This window comes from Bos indicus x Bos taurus, chromosome 3 (genome assembly GCF_003369695.1).
Source record: "Bos indicus x Bos taurus breed Angus x Brahman F1 hybrid chromosome 3, Bos_hybrid_MaternalHap_v2.0, whole genome shotgun sequence".
Lineage (NCBI taxonomy): Eukaryota > Metazoa > Chordata > Mammalia > Artiodactyla > Bovidae > Bos > Bos indicus x Bos taurus.
The window spans coordinates 24,363,998-24,384,786 of NC_040078.1; the positions used below are offsets into that span (position 1 = coordinate 24,363,998).

General features: G+C 41.7%; 1 protein-coding gene across 4 annotated transcripts in view; it reads left to right on the forward strand.

Annotated features, from left to right (window-relative positions):
• Positions 1 to 20,789, forward strand: part of TBX15 (T-box 15) — a 125,795-nt gene that overhangs the window by 76,547 nt on the left and 28,459 nt on the right. For all 4 annotated transcript variants that reach the window (XM_027535646.1, XM_027535660.1, XM_027535641.1 and 1 more), the window contains 4 exons: positions 3,441 to 3,542; positions 5,432 to 5,603; positions 6,789 to 6,956; positions 18,396 to 18,460. In XM_027535646.1, the coding sequence (XP_027391447.1) occupies positions 3,441 to 3,542; positions 5,432 to 5,603; positions 6,789 to 6,956; positions 18,396 to 18,460 (507 nt within the window). The remainder of the gene's footprint in view (positions 1 to 3,440; positions 3,543 to 5,431; positions 5,604 to 6,788; positions 6,957 to 18,395; positions 18,461 to 20,789) is intronic.

Consider the following 20,789-nt stretch of genomic DNA (forward strand, 5'->3'; position numbering starts at 1 on the left):
TTCTTAGTGTTTGTTAAGGGCATTAGTTTGGTGAGAGGGGAAATACTACTTTTATTGTCTATCAGATTTTCCAGTTTTCTTTGGGGGGCAGTTTACTTACTACTATTAACATTATGTCTGTGTATTTTAATCACATTTGTTCCTGATATCATTCCCTGTTCCCTACACATCAATGAATTCAGTTTATTCGAACACTTCCTTGACAACTCTCCTGTGATGTCATTTCATGATTTATTCTGCATTGTTTTCTTTTCTGTATCTCTACCTTCACAAATCACTTTGGTCTGAATATATGGGCTTTGCAGGTGGCTCAGTGCTAAAGAACCTGCCTAAAGAACCCACCTGCCCTTACAGGAGATGTGGGTTTACTCCCTGGGTCGGGAAGATCCCCTGGAGAGGAAAATGGCAGCCCATTCCAGTATTCTTGCCTGGGAAACCCCGTGGATAGAGGAGCCATGTAGCCATGGTGGGCTACAGTCCATGGGGTCACAAAAGAGTCAGACATGACTCAGTGACTAAACGACAACAACCTGAATAGATCCAGGCATTCTGAGCACAGACGTGCAGTTTGTTCTTTATTCATATCCCTTTGTTTAGATTTAGAAACTGTACTTGTTGCTCCCGTGTTGAAGTGCCTCAGCTATTAATGTTACTGTCAGTAACTCTGCTCAAGTAATTCTGGAACCACTGAGAAACATGCAAAGAAGTGTTTCTCTTCTGTAAATTTTCTTCATTCCCTCCCCATCCCAGAAATTGATTCTTTCCTTTTCTCTTCATTTTTCTTCCTATGTAGTGTCCTTTTCAGTTTTAATTTCAGTTTCCATTGTATTAGTTATGTACGCCTCTCTGTTCTTTTTTCCCCTCTCAGACCTTAGTCACCATCTACTTCTTTTCACATTCCAAACTGTAAACTTGTTGATTCAGAACTACTGTAGTCTACAGAACCCTCAATCTTTGAGTGCACCAACAGAACCTGCATGGTCAGCACCATGGACAGAGGTGTTTGTAGGGATTAATGGGTTTGGAAGTCAAAAAAATTGACCTAAATTTAGGCATAAAATGAAAACTCATCTCATTTTGTGAATATGAAAGATTAATTTTTCCTTGGGTGTTATGACGTTGCTTGATATTCTGTGCTAAAATACTGACAAAAAGAAAAAGCAACTTTGGTAAGATTTTAATGAGAGAATTCAAATATCAGCGTAGAATTGAAAGCAGGAGTCACTGTGAGTATTGTTTAGTTCTTTTCCTTTGTTTTATAGATGGTGAATTAAATGACTTCTCCAGAGCCATATAGCTCATTCATTTTAGAACTTAAGTTCTAAAGAACTGGAAAAAGACAGGTAGCATCTCCACTCAAGGTCATATAAATGTTTTGGACAAAACAGGTATTGAGTTTAAAACCATCTGACCCTTTTTCTTGAAGTCATCAGGAAATAAATTCATCTCTTTTAGTGTAGTGTAGCCCTCTGTTGCTGGCTGACAGAAACCACATTTTCTTATCTCAGGTAGTAAGAGAGAGGATTTTTCCACCCCCAGAAAGATGTTCTCCAAACATTTATATAGACAGGGCAATCATAAGTCACTGTTATTAAGAAGGGAATTAATGATCTATACATACATGTATATACCAAGGTTCCCAAATTTTTGGAAAGAGTTAATGTGAATCAAAGTGCCTCACCTACAGTGAATGATAGATTTAGTCATTGTGAGCAGCCCACAATAAAATTTCATTAGCTCGCCATAATACTAAAATAGAAGACTTTCTAATTATACTTTAAGAATAGAGAAAGAAAATCTAAAACTGAAATACCAATAGAAGCTTCTGAAAGTTATAAAGTGAAAAAGAATTGGTAATACTGACATTATTCTTTGCAAATATTTAAGAAACAGCCACCATCCCTATTGAAGATCTATGGTCACTCTTGTGCTTTAACTTCAAACAAGATTATGATGTCACCAACCTATAACCAGAGGACTTTTGTTTTCTGAGTAATTTTTGATGAGTAGTAGAGTGTGTGACTAGCACAGAAAGCCCCTCATGTAAACAACCAATGCACATTTGTGAGATGACTGTCTGGGGTCAGGGTATGGTCTATGGCTGTGAAATGGAGCAAAGCCAATTAGGCCATATGTGGATCAAGCCTGTGACCTTGACCTCATTAGCACCGTGCTCTGCCCAGTTCAACTAACTGGCCCCAGATGGTTAAACTTAATGCAGCATTTTGTGTACAAGTACCCTAGAGCACATTCAGGGCAATCCACATTTTTTAAAAAACTGAACACTTTTTATGTCTGGCTCCTAAATGAATGACATGCAAAATAGCCTGATGTTTTTCTTCTTTCTTATGGTTAAAGAAGAATGGCAAATTTTATTTTAGTCTCCTTGAAACTCAATACCTCTTTGGGACTGCTCCCTCTCCTCCTCTTCAATTATGAGAGTAGTTGTAAAGTGCCATATCCTGACCTCGCTTGCTTTGGCAAGTTTAACAAGCCATTGTGGTGGAAACAAGGTATTGCCCAGAGGCCACTAGAATTCATTTGGTATTTGCTTCTTATTCCACAGGGTCCTTCCTCTGACACACACGTTGACAGCCTGAGAACTTGCAGAAATTTTTCTACAGTTTTATGTGTTAAAAAAAAAAAAAAAAAAACCGTTGGTGGTCCTTTGTTTGAGAACTGGTAGCACCTTCCTTCTTTTTTTCTTTTCTTAAGATATTATTTTTAGAGTGGTCATTTTCAAGTAGACAATCAAAAAGTACTTCATGATCACTGCAATTAACTGTGATAAGCTACTTAGGGAATAAGAATATAAGTTATTCAAGTGTATTAAGTATAAAAGTGTATTTAAAGATGTTTTAGGGAATTCCATGGCTGTCCAGTGGTTAGGAGATGCTTCCACTGCTGCTGCTGCTGCTAAGTCACTTCAGTCGTGTCCAAATCTGTGCGACCCCATAGATGGCAGCCCACCAGGCTCTCCCGTCCCTGGGATTCTCAAGGCAAGAACACTCAGGCAGCCCAATTCAATCCCTGTTTGAGGAACTAAGATCCTGCAAGCTGCATGGTGCAGCCAAAAAAAAAGAGACGAAGAATGTTACAGTCTAATAGGGAATGTATATACATGCACTTTATCTATCTCTTGTCTCTCCATCTGTCTCACATTAAAGATTAATGTAAAGCATGCTATGGTATAAGATCTTTGAGTGTATGAATAATCAAACAGTTCAATTTAAGTTCAGAAGAGGTGTTATTTCAGCAGTATACATCCTCAGGATATTTGATAGTGATAATTTTCAAATTGAAAAAAAACAGCCAACTTTGAGAATTAAAGGATATGGGATTTTGACGTGCTTCCTATTAAGAAGAGACTCATCAAGTGTTTACTCTTGCTACTTCTTCCCCTCTGATTGCTGAGCTTCCTGCCTTGTTTCCCATTATAGGAGGATGTTTCCTGCCATGAGAGTGAAAATCACTGGCCTGGATCCACACCAGCAGTACTACATAGCAATGGACATTGTACCTGTGGACAATAAAAGATACAGGTAATGATGACTGGCATGTGGAATTGTGGGCATCACCAGCACCCAGGATGTTGTGTAAACTCATTAGATGACACATTTTAACAGTGGACTGCAAAGAGTTGACTCACTGGAAAAGACTCTGATGCTGGGAGGGACTGGGGGCAGGAGGAGAAGGGGACGACAGAGGATGAGATGTCTGGATGGCATCACTGACTCGATGGACGTGAGTCTGAGTGAACTCCGGGAGTTGGTGATGGACAGGGAGGCCTGGCGTGCTGCGATTCATGGGGTCGCAAAGAGTCAGACACGACTGAGCAACTGAACTGAACTGTACAATGTACTGGGTGGGGAACAAGGATAGAGGATATGCCAATGGCCTGTGGCAGAACATCAGACAGGAGAGAGGCAGGGAGTCAGAACCAGTAATGGTTTGGTCTGGATCCTCCTAACATTTCTATAAAGACTGGGATTATATAGGGACTTCCCTGGCAGACCAGTGGTTCAGACTCTAAGCTTCCTCTGCAGGGGGCATATCTGGTCAGGGAACTGAGATTCTGCATGCTGCGTGGCACAGCCAAAAAAACAAAGATAAATACTTTTTTTTAAAAGTGGGATTGCGTAGTGTATGCCAGGGTAGCAAAAATCAAATGGATCTTAAGTCTAAAACTAATTCAGTTAACACTGAAAGTGATTAATGTGTTGAATGATTTGGTTTATGAAATACTAGGTGAGCTGAGATGATTTATTTTGAAAAGTGGTCAGAGAAGTGCATTAATACAGTATATTCAATTATATACGTGGTGGATTATCCTGTTGTTGATGGAGGGGAAGAATGGGAGAATTGGGTAAGGCCTCAGAAGAATATCTATTTAGGGGAATTATTGGTAGTTAATATGGATTATGAACAAGTTTGCTAAATAACCTTCCTTCAGAGCCATTAAAAGGCAACATAGTCTCCACGTGTATCACTCATAGTTCTTGTCGTAAACAGGTTGTGGCTTAATTGATCTCCTGAGTTCTCAATCAAATCAGTGAGTCATGGCTCATTTTTGAGATATTTCAGAACTTGGCCCTAAGCCCATGAATTTGGAGGTTAGAGGTGAATAGAGAAGTTCATTACTTGTATGTTAGAGGGAGTGCTGGTTAAGAAAAAAGTGGTCTTGATGTTGGACTTAGTAGGGGAGATGCTCCTTTCTTTAAAAACTTCCTTCATTTCAGTGAAAATGGAGACCGCTGTCTTAGTGCAGCCATTCCCAGAAACACCAGGACTTCCCAGTTAGTTTTCTTTGATTAACCTAGTCTCATTCCAGTGACTTTGTGGGAAAATAATGTGGATGTTCAAAACTAAGTTTTCATCAAAATGCTTCAAAATGCAGAGTCTTAGCTAAGAAATGGTTAACAAGTGAGAGGCTTGGAAGGTCTGTGCACATGGCTGTGTTTTATAGGACAATATGGAAGATGTTTTTAATAAGGAACCAAACCCTGAGCAAGTGGCCAATGGATTATATGGTTTGCATTTGAAAGGTGAAAGGTTGCAGTAAAATACCTTTTCCATAGCTAAACACGTGGGTTCAGGATGCCTGTGTGCACACAGGGGTGCAAGGCAAGGAGAGGAAGAAGAAAGAAAAGGAACTGTGAGAATGTTTTCCTTGTGAGAGCTGCGGCTTTGATCATTAACCACAACACTTTTCTGCCCTCCCCCACCCATCTTGTTTCCCATTTCCATCTCTATTTCATTTTCCCTGGTTATCCACCCTTCCCTTTTGCTCCTTTGTATTCTCTGTTTAATCCTCCCTCCTCCATTTTTTTTCTCATTTGTGTCTCCTCCCTCCTGTCCCTAATTGTTTCCTGGGTCTCTGCTCCTCCCCTGCATCTGTCTCTGAATTCTCCTCTCTCCCTCTCTGTCTCAGATATGTGTATCACAGCTCCAAGTGGATGGTGGCTGGCAACGCTGATTCCCCCGTGCCCCCAAGAGTTTATATACACCCTGATTCTCTAGCTTCTGGAGATACTTGGATGAGACAGGTGGTCAGTTTTGACAAACTCAAGCTGACCAACAATGAATTGGATGATCAAGGACATGTGAGTCAAATAACCCCATCTCCTCTACCTTCCTCTTTCCCTTTTTTTCCTCTAGAACTGACTAGTCCCAGGAGGTTTCAAATGGGTAAAAAAGAATCTCTATGCTATTTTGAGTCATTTTAAGTAATTAAGCAAGCATGAAAGTTTTTTTTTTTCCTCTTGTGAAATTACATTTATTACACATCTAACATTTAGCAACTGTCTGTTATGTATCAGACTGTGTTTATCAGACAGAGTTCTTGTGCTCCAGGAACTCACTGTCAAGTCAGGAGAATTCAGACAGAAACACAGGACGCATTTCAAAATGCTGAAATAAATCATATCGTTTAGTAGAATAATTCTTATTATTCGTACCATATAATTCATATTATCCTCTGAGGGCAATAAACTCAGAGAAACTCTTGTAGGGGCATTTCTGGCTGATTGGTCAAGAAATTTATGAATTTATAAGAGAAGTCTAGGTCTTAAGGCTGCTGCTGCTGCTGCTAAATCACTTCAGTCGTGTCCGACTCTGTGCGACCCCATAGATGGCAGCCCACCAGGCTCCCCCGTCCGCTGGCCAGGTGTAATTGGTGCCCCTGATTTAATTTTGGCGGTTAACGCACTGAATTTTCACTGAATGCCAGAATCCGCACTGGATGCTATGCATGAAGACTGAAGAAACGAAAATCATGGCTCCTATCTTTAGGGAAATGGTAACTTTCTGAGGAAGAGAGAACACCCATATCCCCTTAGCTCTCCCATAACATGAGAGAATGTCCATAAAATCAATAACAAAGTTCAAATAATGGCTTGTAAAATTTAAAGACAGAGGAGCCCATCCTGAAAATGTGAAGCAGGAAGGAACAGCCATCACACAGCAGGGGTTCTGAGACCTTTTAGTGGAGTGGAGTCTACTGGTATCAGAACCAATTCGCTCAATATTTATCCAAATGAAGAAGACACATTGCACTCACCACCTATGATTGAGATCCTCTGCTACGGGTTCTGTGTGATGTGATGCTCCAGTCACTTAGTCCTTCCAGCCATGGGCAAGTACACTGATTTCCAGTTTCCTGTATGTCTCACCTCCAATCTGTGTTTTCCTATAATGCTTTTATCCTGTAATTTGTTTGCATAAGAACTAGCAAAGATGTAGGGATCTTAGAGGCAACCCTGGAGTAATGTGTCCCCTTCTCATTTCAGATCATTCTTCACTCTATGCACAAATACCAGCCTCGAGTACACGTGATTCGCAAGGATTTCAGCAGTGACCTTTCACCCACCAAACCCGTCCCTGTTGGGGATGGAGTGAAGACATTCAACTTTCCTGAGACAGTGTTCACTACCGTCACAGCCTATCAGAACCAGCAGGTACGAGGCTGCCTTTGAGAGTCGCCTGCTGCAGCTGCCTTTAATGGAGTTTATTCATCCTTTTGTAAGAACTGCTTAGTCCTTCTCCATGGCACTGAAATGCTGGAGTGAGAGCCACCAGGCTGGTGGCGCACAGACAGCACTGGTGATGACAAGGCGATAATGCCTGGTAGCAGCTGTCAGAGTCTAGATTTAGATCAGAGACAAGATCTTTGACCAAGAGGACCAAACCTAAGTCATTTTCAGGTCTCTCTGTACTTGTACCCTTGTTTCATGATCTCTACTACATCCTGGCAAATGTTCCTCATCACTTGAAATTCCTGAGGTTTGATTCATTCTTTCCATTTTATCCTCTCCGGGGAGCCCTCCATCAGGCTACATCAAAGTCATCAAGCCTCTCAGACTCTATGTCAGACTCACCACTTCCATTTATACTTTCAGAGGTAGTTGGCTTGTGCTCACCAGCCACACCCTAAGATCTGTATGATTTGATGTCAGTAATATATTCATTCATTCTGTTAATATTTATTGAGAACTTATAATAGTCTCAGTTTAGCAGATTAAGACTCATTTCTTAATCTCATTTCTCCCTAAGCAAAGAAGAGTTTAAGTTGAGTGAAAGACACATAAATACATAATGATAATACAGTGGAATAACAGAGATGTGGACAGGGTGTTTTTTTTGTATTGGTTTGGTTTGTTTGTTTTTTTTTTTCTTTGGTGTGGGAAATGAGGGAAGTTTTCCTGGAAGAACTGAAGCTTTTTCTGTTGTTGAAACACACATAGAAATTAGCTAGTTGGTGGGGGAGAGGAAGAGAGAGGCCAAGTCTAGGATTACTGTGGGCATTTCTAAAAAACATTCTTTTTTTTTTTTTTTTAAGAGAATGACTTGATGGATTTACAAGTTGTCTCACTTTATGCAGTTCTCTAAAAGTTACATATGAATCTCATTTTGTAAGTTAGATTGTATTTCACATTTTGGTAAATTGTCTAATTAATAGGATCCTGCAGTGAATTCTTTTCCAAAACAAAGATTTTTTTGCTTGTTTATTTTACTTGAAACTCTGCATACTTTTGTTTTGGGCCTGCTTGGAGCAAAATGGACTTATACTGTAGAACTCAATACCTTTTATATTGGACACTGTGCTCTAAGAAAGAAAGAAATAGGAAAGCTTCATTCCCTAAATATTTATTGAGGGCTTACTATGTGCCAGGCAGGTGAAGGTATGTTACACAATCTTCAGTTCATATTGAAACTTTTTCTACCTTTCATAGTACATCCTGGTAAGATTCCTTGGATACTTTTTATCTTAGGGGAATTTGATACACAACAATCCCTTAGTCGGACAAAGGTTAAGTGCTATATGGTTGTTGCACTTTCTCAGCAGCTGTAAAGTGTTCCCAACTTCAGACTTTCCTCTTAGATGCTGTATTTGATCTCAGTTGGAGAAGGCAATGGCACCCCACTCCAGTACTCTTGCCTGGAAAATCCCATGGACGGAGGAGCCTGGTAGGCTGCAGTCCATGAGGTCGCTAAGAGTCGGACACGACTGAGCGACTTCACTTTCACTTTTCACTTTCATGCGTTGGAGAAGGAAATGGCAACCCGCTCCATTGTTCTTGCCTGGAGAATCCCAGGGACGGGGGAGCCTGGTGGGCTGCCGTCTATGGGGTCGCACAGAGTCGGCCACGACTGAAGTGACTTAGCAGCAGCAGCAGCAGCAGCAGCAGCAGAAGGGCTTTACTTTGTGATGAGCGCTATTTAAAATTGTTTAAACTCTCTCAAACCCCTCAGACAGTAAAATTGCAGAGGCCATGGAGGGTTCTTACAAAAAAACTTTAATAATCAAGATTTCTTAAGCTCTGATATAAGATAGAGCAGCAGTATCAACATGACTTTTGGAGCAGTTGGGACTTTGGGATTAATTGTATTACAGAAGAGGGGAAATATAAGTTCTTTGAATAATTGAACTTTTTCCAAGACTACACCAGCCATCATTTTAATTATTACTTTCTCGTGCAGGTGGAGAGATGTGGCAATAAATATGACTCTAGAATGTAGCTTGTAGAGCAAAGTAGAACACTGTTGAATGACCCTTCCACTGCCTCACTGAGATCCATTCTAGATGCTAGGAGAGTCAGTACTGTAACCCAAGCTAAAGCTAAAACTCTACAACTCACCAGACAAAGAAAACCAAGCATGAGCATGAAATCTCTTTCAGTTCCTTTGCATTTCATAGACAATGTTCCAGCATCTGAGTACATTCTACTCATATAAATATTTTGCCTATATCTGGACTTGAAAGAGAAAGTGAACTTTGCTCAGTCGTTTCTGACTCTTTGTGACCCCATGGACTGTAGCCTGCCTTGCTCCTCTGTCCATGGAATTCTCCAGGTCAGAATGCTGGAATGGGTAGCCATTCCCTTCTCCAGGGGATTTCCCCAACCCAGGAATCAAACCTGAGTCTCCTGTATTGCAGGCAGATTCTTTACCAACTGAGGCACCAGGGTAGCCCACATATGGACTTGAATAGGGGCAATGGTAGTTTGGCGGGGGTAGGATGCTATGACTAAGATCATGGGATTTGGTAGTAGACCTATCTGTTTGGTTTCTACCTTTTTATTGGCAAATTGTGTGACCTTGGGCAAGGTCAAACAATTTGTGTTTTCCTCTCATCTTGTGTTTCCTGGCCTGAAAGTGTCCTGACCTTACTAGGACTACATGAGGGGACATGTACTGTCACTGACATAAACCTGGCATCTGATTAATAGTAGTCAGCCTATATTGCTAAATGCCTGGGTCTGCACAGGCATGAAAGATAATGGGGGAATAGAGGCAATTTTAAAGAATAAATTTCTTATTAAGGAGAAAGAGGATTCTTGGGGACTGGAGGAGGTACGTGGGCTCTCGAAGGAATTATATTCAATAGGTAACTACTTTGATCTCTCTGTTCTCATGTCACATTGGTGAATTCATGATGTGCTGACATTCAAAATAGATGAGTCATACTCAATTCCACCCATTTTAAAATCCAGATAACGGCTTTTGCCTGTTTAACAAGCCTCCATTCCCTGGATAAATCAATAAGCATGATTGTTTAACCTTCCCTTTGGCTGTGTAGATATGATTTAATATAACACAGTGCCTTCTAATAAAGCAAACTAACCTTGGCTCTCTCCCCCAGGAATCTAGAGGGCTGCATCCTATAAGGCAGATCTGTTATGTACAATAATTTTCAAACTTGTCGTGAGGATGCCGGGTAGCATAAACTGTTCTCTTTTGTGAGCTGCATTCAGTGATTACTGTGTTTTTATTTCCTCAGCCTTCTAGATTGAGAACAAATAATACCTTAAAGCAAAGTTGTTTACTTCATATTTTTTTTTAAGGAAAGGGTTAGGGAGGGCTATGAGTAAGGAAAGAGCAAAGAGTCAGGGATAGATTCTCATTGTTCTCGGGGACTTGTCCGGAGGAGCACACAGCAGGAAGGACAGTAGAGGGGATGGAATTGAAGTGAACTGTTGTCCAGCCTTCCTAGGGAAAGGCAGTGCATTGTTCCACATACAGCAAAGGGCTAGACATTTGCAGACCTGGATTTTAGTCCTACATTTTCCACTAGCTTCCCTGTGTCACTTTGAGCAAGTTATTTTGTCTTTTGGGGCTTCAATGTGTTATTAAAATGTCATTTATTTTAAGAAATAGTGATGGCAGGAAGAGATAGTGGGGAGCTATTAATTCTCTTTATTTGGTAGAATAAAAAATTGCAATATCAATATTGATCCTTCACATGGTGGAAGGGGAGGATTTGGAATTAGCCTGTGGCATTTTGAAGCCCTGAAACCACTAATTAGGAGGAAGGACCCTTCCATCTCCATGGTGCTGGTGGTTTTGTCACTAAGTCATGTCCAACTCCTGCAACCCCATGGACTGTAGCCTGCCAGACTCCTCTGTCCATGGATTACCCAGGCAAGAATACTGGAGTGGGTTGCCATTTTCTCCTCCAGGGGATCTTCCCAGTCCAGGGATTGAACCCATGTCTCCTGCATTGCAGGCAGATTCTTTACTGACTGTGCCACCGGGGATGCCCTAAAACTGAAACCACTAATTAGAAGGAAAGACTCTTCCATCTCCATAATTCTAAGCTATTTATAGTCCATGCAGGGCTGACTACATGCTTGGAACATGACTGAATATATAATTAGCCAACATACCTCTACTACCAGGTTCCTGAAGTATCTGTGATTCTGCTTCTTTGCATAAAAATAGGAGTGGCATGTGAAGAAAGAGTTTCTTTTTTCATGAAATAATTGATGCTTTTCTTGCCCATACTCTCTACTGACTGACACATAGACTCCCAGGGCTGCTAACATACTGAAGTTATTATTGCTGTTATTTGCTCTTGGAGTGCCAACTTGGCAGGCCCATGGCAGAGAGAAAAGTACACGATGCCCAGACTCTCATCGAGAAGGACAAGAGGGTAGAAGTGGGAATAAAGGTGATTCTACCCTTAATGCTTTTTCTTGGAAGAAGCTAATGCCAATATATGTCCTCATGGAATTAGCAGGAAATTTCCATGGCAGAGTCTTTGTCCTCTCTAAGGGAAAAAGACTGCTAAACCTTGATTTTTTTTTTTCCCTCCAAATAGGAAACTATATTTCAAAATGGCACAGCCCTGTCTTCCTCAGGTCACACAGTCTTATTTCTTGATGAGAATTGGCTACATGAAACCACAGCCAGGCCAGGCTTGTGTAAGCAAATCCAATAGGATTTCTGAGCCACTCATTATACCCCAAACTACTGAGCCAGTTTTGCCTTAACTTTGCAAATTAGTATAGAATTTTTGTTCATATTGGATTAAAATTTTTTTATCCTTATGGAATACTTTTCAAGCAATCTGGTAAAAAAAATAAGAGTATGTTGATGAGGGAAGTCCCTTTGAGCCTTGGTCTGGTGAAATTATACTGAGGATATTCAGATTTTCTTTGTGGGTTGTGTTCTCTATGTCTGCACTGTGCATGGTGAGGTATACCTGATTTATTAACTGCATCTATGTTACTAGGCAAAACAGTGAGGGAAAAAGATTAAAATGAATAGTGGCAAGCCATAACCACCCCCTTACGTGCCATTGTCTTCAATAACTCAGACTACACAAATCAGTATAAGGTTATGGAAAGAAAATCAGTGAAGAAAAATGTTTCCATAACCCCTGTATTTTCCACGTTGCCTCATTATCATTGGACCAAGTTTGAACACAACTGCTGTAGAATAGCTTTAGTTACAACGGAAGTTACTAATAGACCTTGTTCTGATGGGAAAGGCATTTAAGATTTTTGTCTGTAATCCCTATAGTGAAAGCAAAAAGGATTGGTGGAGTTGTTTGGTCTGTATTCTCTAAGGTTTATTATGGCTTTGGGACTGGTGATTTCTGTTTCACCAGTGAATGAAATTCATTCACTCCCTCACTCTATGCATTCATTGAACACAAATAGCATGTCATCCTGGCTGGCTGTGGCTGTATGCATGCTCAATCATGTCTGACTCTTTGTGACCCTGTGGACTGTAGACCACCAGGCTCCTCTGTCCATGGGATTATCCAGGCAAGAATACTGGAGTGGGTTGCCATTTCCTCCTCCAGGGGATCTTCCTAACCAGGGATTGAACCCACATCTATATTTACATATATCTATCTATAATATATAGATATATATTTTCCTCCCAAATCTTTATGGATGCTGTTGTAAATAATAAAATATGTCTTTAATATTGTTGAAAATAAATTTCATTTTATTTAATTGTAACCTGCATATTATAATGTTAGGCTAAGTGCAAATTTTGATTTACTACTACAATCGATGGGAGATAAACTAGCTATGAGAAAAATATAAGATAATATATCAATTCTTCAATATCCCTTTTAAATAATTGATTTATGTGGGAAAAAACCCAAATAAATTATATATAATTTGGAAAAAATAAAGAGAGTGTAGTTAAGAGAGTGGCAGAAGAACCCTATATTGGAGGGGTAATCAAGGAAGACCTCTCTCAGGAGGTTAACATTTGGATTGAGACTTAGGGTGAGGAGGCAGTTATATGAAGAGTAGAGAAGAAAACATTTTAGTCTGGGGGTAGAATGGGTTTCCCTGGTAGCTCAGATGGTAAGGAGTCTGCCCGAAATGAGGTAAACCCGGGTACAATTCCTGGGTTGGGAAGATCCCCTGGAGAAGGGCGTGGCAATGGCAGTCCACGCCAGTATTCTTGCCAGAATCCCATGGACAGAGGAGCCTGGTGGGCTATAGTCCATGGGGTTGCAAAGAGTTGGACACAACTGGAACGACTAAGCACAGCACAGAATGCATGTGAGGGGTCTGAGCAGGGAAAGAGCTTGACACGTTCCAACTCTGAGAGCAGCTCAGTTTGCCTGGAGCCTGTGGACCAGAGTTAGGGGAGGGTGGGGAGGGATGGAGAGGCAGGCAGGAGCCAGGGCATGCTGACCCTGCAAGGCCAGGCAGAGCTTGGATTGAATTCTGAGTCCAGTGGTAAGCACTGAAAGAATGACATGGTCTGACTATGTGTTAACAAAGATCACTTTGGTTGCTGAGGGAAGAGAAGAGATTGGACAGGGACATAAGAGACGTAGGTTCAATCCCTGGGTCAGGAAGATCCCTTGGAGGAGGGCATGGCAACCCACTCCAGTATTTTTGCCTAAGGAATTCCCATGCACAGAGGAGCCTAGTGGGCTACAGTCCATAGGGTTGCAAAGAGTCAGACATGACTGAGGTGACTTAGCACACAAGAGTGGAAGAGGAGAGATTAGTTTGAAGGGAATTTAGAGTAGTTTAGTCAAAAGACAACAGTGACCTGGTCTAACTAAGATGGGAAGGTAGAGGTTGGCAGTCCTATTTGATCATAATAAATAAATAATATTAAGGGTACGGCTGATCATGAAGTATTCAAACGAACCTCCCCTGCTACTCCAGATGTACAGTGCATGGGCAGGGATGGGTGCAGTGGGGTTTATGAGTCCTCTTTGTGGTTGCTTGGGGGCCCCTGTGCTGTCCTCTGGTCCTCACTGGCCTCTGCCGGGGGTGTGGCCTGGGGCCAGGTCTGGGCTGATCCTTGGGTTCCTTGTGTTGATATGCTGTACCAACAGGAGACCGTTCAACTTGTGCTTTTGTGTTCCTGCCTCAGTCAGACCTCCCGGGCTTCCCTGGATAGCTCGGCTCCACCTCAGGTTTCATCTAGGTCCTCTGGCTCTGGTCTGGACTGCAGCACCGCTGTGTCAAGGTCACCCTGCCTTCTCCTCTGAGACCCTGACCCACTGCAGAAGGGCCATGGAAGGCTCGGGAATCCTAACTCAGGCCTCTTCTGTATTTGTGCTGGTGCAGCCACCCCATGTGTGTCTGGAGGTGACCTGCCAGTGTGCCTCTGAGTCTCCCCAGCCCTGCCCCTGGATTTTCGTTTGAGTAGAGAGCAAAAGCACATGTAAACCTAACTACTTGCTTTTCTTTTGTCTGTCACCTCTTTTCTCATGTCCCCCTGGAGTAGAGAGGGAGGATTTTTTTTACTTCTTTTTCTACCTGATGAAAATTCATCTCATGTCACACCTTTCCTTATATAGGACAGCAAGCTGTCATTTGCATCCCTTTCTATACTGTATCTGGAGAAGGAAATGGCAACTTACTCCAGTACTCTTGCCTGGAGAATCCCATGGACAGAGAAGCCTGGTGGGCTATGGTCCATATGGTCTCAGAGAGTCAGACACAACTGAAGCGACTTAGCATCCACTATACTGAATCTACTAGGTGGCTCTTGATATGGGAACTATGGGATTATCGATGTTGTGAATACATTGATTTACTCCTCCAAAATACTGTCCATGTTAACCTTGATATTTGTGTGTGCACGCACGCTTAGTCATGTCTGAATGTTTGCGACCCCTTCAAGCTCCTTTGTCCATGAGATTCTCCAGGCAAGAATACTGGAGTGGGTTGCCATTTCCTCCCCCAGGGGATCTTCCTGACCCAGGGATAGAACCCACATATCCTGAGCTGGCAAGCAGATTCTTTACCTCTGAACCACCTGGGAAACTCACCCATAGCCAAAGTTGTTGGCATAAGCATTAATTGGGGTTGTACTTTGGTGTGGACAGCTAATATTGCTCTCTTCTGCCTACAGGGTAACTAAATGTCTGCAGGGTAGTAAAGGCTTTTCATGATGTGGCCTGAGGTCAACCTCTCAGTTTTCTCTCTCACGTTCTCTTCTTGTACCTTGTGCTCTGGTTACATCAGACTCTTCAGTGTTTCTTAAAAAGGTTTCATTCTGGAACTTCTCTGGTGGTCTGCTGGTTGAGAATCTGCCTTCCAGTGCAGGGGATGTAGGTTCGGTTCCCAATCAAGGATCTATGATCCCACATGCCACAGAGCGACTAAGTGTATGCACGACTAGAAAGTCCGCACACCGCAACAAAGATCCCACATGATGCAGCTGAGATCAGTGCAGCCAAAACAAACGCTTCGTTCTTTCCCACTTCAGTTCTATGACTTACGTAAGAGCTTTCTTCTTAAATGCTTCCCTTGTTCCTTTCTCCCCTTTTTGCAGATTTCATTAAAATCCCATGCATCCTTCCCAGCTTGGCTTACATGCTTCCTCTAAGGTGAAACCTAGGAGCCCTTCTGCTAGCTTGAAGCAATTATTACTTCCTCTAAGCTCTTATGGCACTTTGCCTTTATTCAAAACCTTATAACTTTTTGTTTTATGTTGTAATTATTAATACATATATATATCTTCTTTTTTCTCCTTGAAGATAAGCTTTATTGGGGAAGGCACAGATGATACACAGTACTGACTGTCCACCACTCTGCAATTGCAACCGGTCACATGGTTTTGCACACAAATGTAATGCAATGTGTATGCTCACTCGTGTCTGATTCTTTGCAGCCCCATGGACTGTAGCCCATCAGACTCCTTTGTCCATGGGATTTCCCAGGCAATAACACTGGAGTGGGTTGCCATTTCCTTCTCCAGGGGATCTTCCTGACTCAGGGATCAAACCTGTGTCTCTTACATCTCCTGCATTGGCAGGCGGATTCTTTACCACTGCACCACCTGGAAAACCCTTGATAATAAATGAGTAAGGAGTAGCACCATCACTCTCTTCATAAAACTCTCTAAATCCCACATTAAAAACTGAAACAAGTAGAAGAGTGTTGTATTTCCTAACATTTGGTAGTATTTGTCTATTAAATCTCCATGCAGACTCCTTGGCCTGAGATACAGGGAACTGTGGGAAACAGGTTTTCAACGGTTTCTCCCAGGCCCATAAAATAGAACGTCATTATATTTGCAGGGGTCTGTGCCCCCAAAACACAGCAGCGCAATCATATGTCACAAGCCGCTATCATAAGTGAGTCGGACAGGATAAGCCAACTTGAAAGAGAATATAAAATATTATAACTCCAACTTGAAAAGAAAATATGGTGTGTGGTTTATTGCTATGGATTATGGAGGAAGAAAACTGATTTTAAGTCAAAAACAGAAAAGCAGTGACAGTCTTAAAAGTCAATACAGTACTCACAGGGCAGACACTAGACTTTAGAAAGCCGAAGTTCTGGGTTCCTGCTCTGGTCTATAAAATAGATGTGAAATTGCTTTTGCTTCATTATTAGTGCTACGTTATTAGTGCCACTCCGAAGCAAAGAATGTTTAGGGGGAAAAAAATAAACTTTGGTACTTTCAAGGCAGAGTCTCTTTTTCAGAATCTCACTTTGTATTTTAAAGACCTTCAGACTGTGGCTTTAGGAAATTCTGTTGTGACAAAGGGAGACAGAAGAGGGACCTGGAAAGATTTGCAATGTTAAGAAACACTGATTAGACGTCCTAGTGATAAGTTCTGCTGGGATCAGAAATGGGAAGATGTCCCTAAGTCTGTTCCCTATGTCTGCATCTCCATTCCTTCCCTACAGATGGGCTCATCAGTACTATTTTTCTAGATTCCATATATATATATATGCATTACTATACGGTATTTGTATTTCTCTTTCTGACTTACTTCAGTCTGTATAACAGGCTCTAGGTTCATCCACCTCAGTTCAACTGACTTAAATTCATTCTTTGACCACCTAGAGGGGTGGGATGGGAGGGGGACAGGAGGCTCAAGAGGGAGGGGATATATATATATATAACTATGACTGATTCATGTTGTTGTAAAGCTGAAACCAACACAACATTGTAAAGAAATTATCCTCCAGTTAAAAAATAAATGAATGAATTTTAAAATTCATTTTAAAAATAAATGAATTTTAAAAAGGTAAAAAAAAGAAATGGAAAGATGATCTTAAAAATGAAATTTCCTTAATTCTAGAATTACCATTGAGGATGACTTTCCTCCTTTCCTGAGCTTCCTAGGCCCCACCTCTAAGTCTCTGTTGTTTGAATGTAGTGAGTCATTACCATCCAGTTCAGACAGAAGATATCAAAATGCCTCCCATGACAAAGGTTAAAGGCAGAAACACAAGAGCGCAGATGGAATTTGTTGGTCCGGCCTGTTCTGGTCTGAAGGCAATAGGGTATTATATACCGAGGCAGAATGGGAGGGGATGAAGATAGAATGCAGTTGAGGGGGAATCTTGTGCTGAGTGGTGGTTGAACCAGATGACTCCTAAAGACTCATCCAACTTGGGTTACAATTGTTTGCACTGGATTTGCTCAGCCTTAGGAAGCTGCTGCTTTGTTTCTTTTGATTAACTTATGGGACTTAAGAGACTGGATAGATGCCCTGCATCCTGCCTCATCCCATCCTCCATTTCTAGATTTTTCTTTGGGTGCAGCCTTGACAAAAGTCTAGCTACTTTTTTGTGTTGTCTACAAGATCATTTTAGGTCATATCAGATGAGCCATACACAAAGGCAAAAAATGCACAGCTTAAGTGGGACAGGAAATGCAGGCAATTATTTGGTTCTGTCAGGCTGAGGCAGGTTGTCTGGTGGTCTAATTGCACCTGATTGGATTGACTAAATCCATTCATTCATTCTTCACTCACTTGCTCACTCATTCATTTACTCATTCATTCAACAAGCACTTTTCAGGTACTTCCTGTGTGTCTTGTATCTGACCATTGTCCGGTTTTCCATTTGGATACCTTTGTTTGTCTGGGCAAATGATTTATCACCATTTGGGGGCAAGGAAGGTGAGCAGAAGAGAGTTTACAGAGTCACATACTGGGAAGACCTTGGTTTTTAGGAAGAAGTGGGTCAGGTGGGTCAGACATCTGTGTGCCAGGCCCAAGTCCTATGTCAACTTCAATCTAAATCTCAAACTAAAAGGAAGTTAAATAAAAATAACAGCTGTTGTTCACCGCGTGATTTTTGTTAACTTTCTAGGAGCAACCAAAAAAGAAATCAGTTAATATAAATACAGTTCATCCTTTTTTTGTTTGTTTCCAGATCACCAGATTAAAAATTGACCGAAACCCTTTTGCTAAAGGATTCAGAGATTCTGGAAGAAACAGGTGAGGAAATTGGATAAGACTCACTGACCTTTCTTTTCTATGTGGCATTATTTTCCCCACGCCCTATTGGTGGCTCTGGCTCCTGCTTTTTGGAGACATTTGCACGCTAGATAGATGCAGGCCAAGAGAAATGGGTAGTTGTTCAGGAATCAAAAAGCTGCCTCCCAAAGTTTGAATTATTCAGTTCTTTGTTTGTAATTTGTGCTTGTGTTCAGTCGTGTCCGACTGTGACCCCACAGACTGTAGCACTCTGTCGCCATGCTCCTCTGTCCCTGAGATTCTCCAGGCAAGAATACTAGAGTGAGTTGCCACGCTCTCCTCCAGGGGATCTTCCCCATCCAGTGATTGAACTCTTGTCTCTTGCGTCTCCTGCATTGGCAGGTGGCTGGCTTCTTTACCTCTAGTGAAACCTGGGAAGCCCAGTTAGTGGAATAGCCTAAGGAAAATGCCTTCCTGTTAATGAGTCTTTAAAATAAGACAAAGGCCTTTGTTTTCAAAATGTAGCTAATGAAGAATGGTTTCTATTCTGTGCCCAATGGTCAAGTCAAGAACATGCTTGTAAGATGTTTCCTGTTGCCTCCTTTTTGGGCCTCTGCCTTCTGGGCTTATTGAGAACCTTGTTAGTGAAGAGGAGCTCAAAATAGAAGCTGGCCTTTCATTAAGAAGCCTCTGTGGTGTTTAAGGTGTTTACTTGGGGTCCATGCATATTTCATGGGTTTTGTGAGTTACCAGATAGTGAAAGAAAAGTTGTGAGTGAATGACCAGGTGTGCATTTTTCTAGGGAGAGGTCCATAGCTTTCTTCAAATTTTCAAAAAATATCTGTGACCAAAAAGTTAAGAATTTCTTCTTTAGACATCACCATCTGTCTCCAGAGACCAATCCTAGTGACTTTAGTTATCCAATTACTTTCTTTCCTTCTGTATCTTCAGCAGCATTTCATGTTTATTTTCTTGGCATTCTAAAGAATGCTTTATTTTTTTCTCCTTTTTCCCTTTGTTTTGTCTTCCCATTGGATTCCTTGTTTTTCAGAGGCATGACTTAGAAGACAAAATTAGAACAGAGAGGGTGTATTGACCAGGACTGGAGCTTGCACTGGGAATTGGAGGCACACTTTAATCTTGAGATTAAGACCTTGTGTCATGAAGCATATATCTCTGGTTAGAAAATTGCGCTAACAGCTCAGTTCAAGTCCTGAGGGTCTCCTGTCTCCTCACTAGGCTAGAAAGGACCTTGACACATCATTTGGCCATGGCCTGTGTCTGCCTTAAGGCTGGTGAATATCTTACTGCTTAGGACAGACAAATGTCTGTCCTGAGTGATGGACTGCTCTTCCTTGTAAGAATGCCAGGAAAATAGAACTAGAGATCCTCATTTGCCCATGTGAGTGTCTTATTTATTAATTTCTGATAGCATGGAAATTCTTTATTATGTCGTATTAAAACCTGCAGGCTGTTTTCAGTAATATCAGTAATTATAGAAGTTATCTGTTATTGAACACTACTGTGTTCCAGACTTTTTACTTATATTCTTTCTAATTCTTGCTGCTGCTGCTGCTAAGTCGCTTCAGTCGTGTCCGACTCTGTGCAACCCCAGAGATGGCAGCCCACCAGGCTCCCCCGTCCCTGGGATTCTCCAGGCAAGAACACTGGAGTGGGCTGCCATTTCCTTCTCCAACGCATGAAAGTGAAAAGTGAAAGCCAAGTCATTCAGTCGTGTCTGACTCTTTGCGACCCCATGGACTGCAGCCCACCAGGCTTCTCCGTCCATGGGATTTTCCAGGCAAGAGTACTGAAGTGGGGTGCCATTGCCTACTCCGTTCTAATCTTTAAGGCAACCTATTTGTTACCAATGAAGAAACAGGCTCAGAGAGCTTAAGCAGCTTTTCTAATGTCACACAGTAAATCTGGGGGTAGGGAAGATAACCCAAGTCCACCTCACAGCAAAGTCTGTGCACTTCAAGCTTTATCATGCTAGTAGTTTAATCTTGCTTATTTTATATTCAACAGATATGGGGAATAGAGCTCTTTCTCTAAAAATCATTCTTCTACTTCAAGATCCTACTCAAGTAGCCAGAACTTTCCCTTTCCCAAATAAATCAACCAGTATTCTCTCGCTGTCTATGCAGATTATTCACCACGACTTTGTTATTTACCTCCTCTGTGTGTGTGTGCGTGCGTGCATGCGCTCAGTCACTTCAGTTGTGTCCGACTCTTTGTGGCCCTATGGACTGTAGCCCACCAGGCTCCTCAGTCCATGGGATTCTCCAGGCATGAATCCTGGAGTGGGTTGCCACGCCCCGTCTCCAGAGGATCTCCACAACCCAGGGAT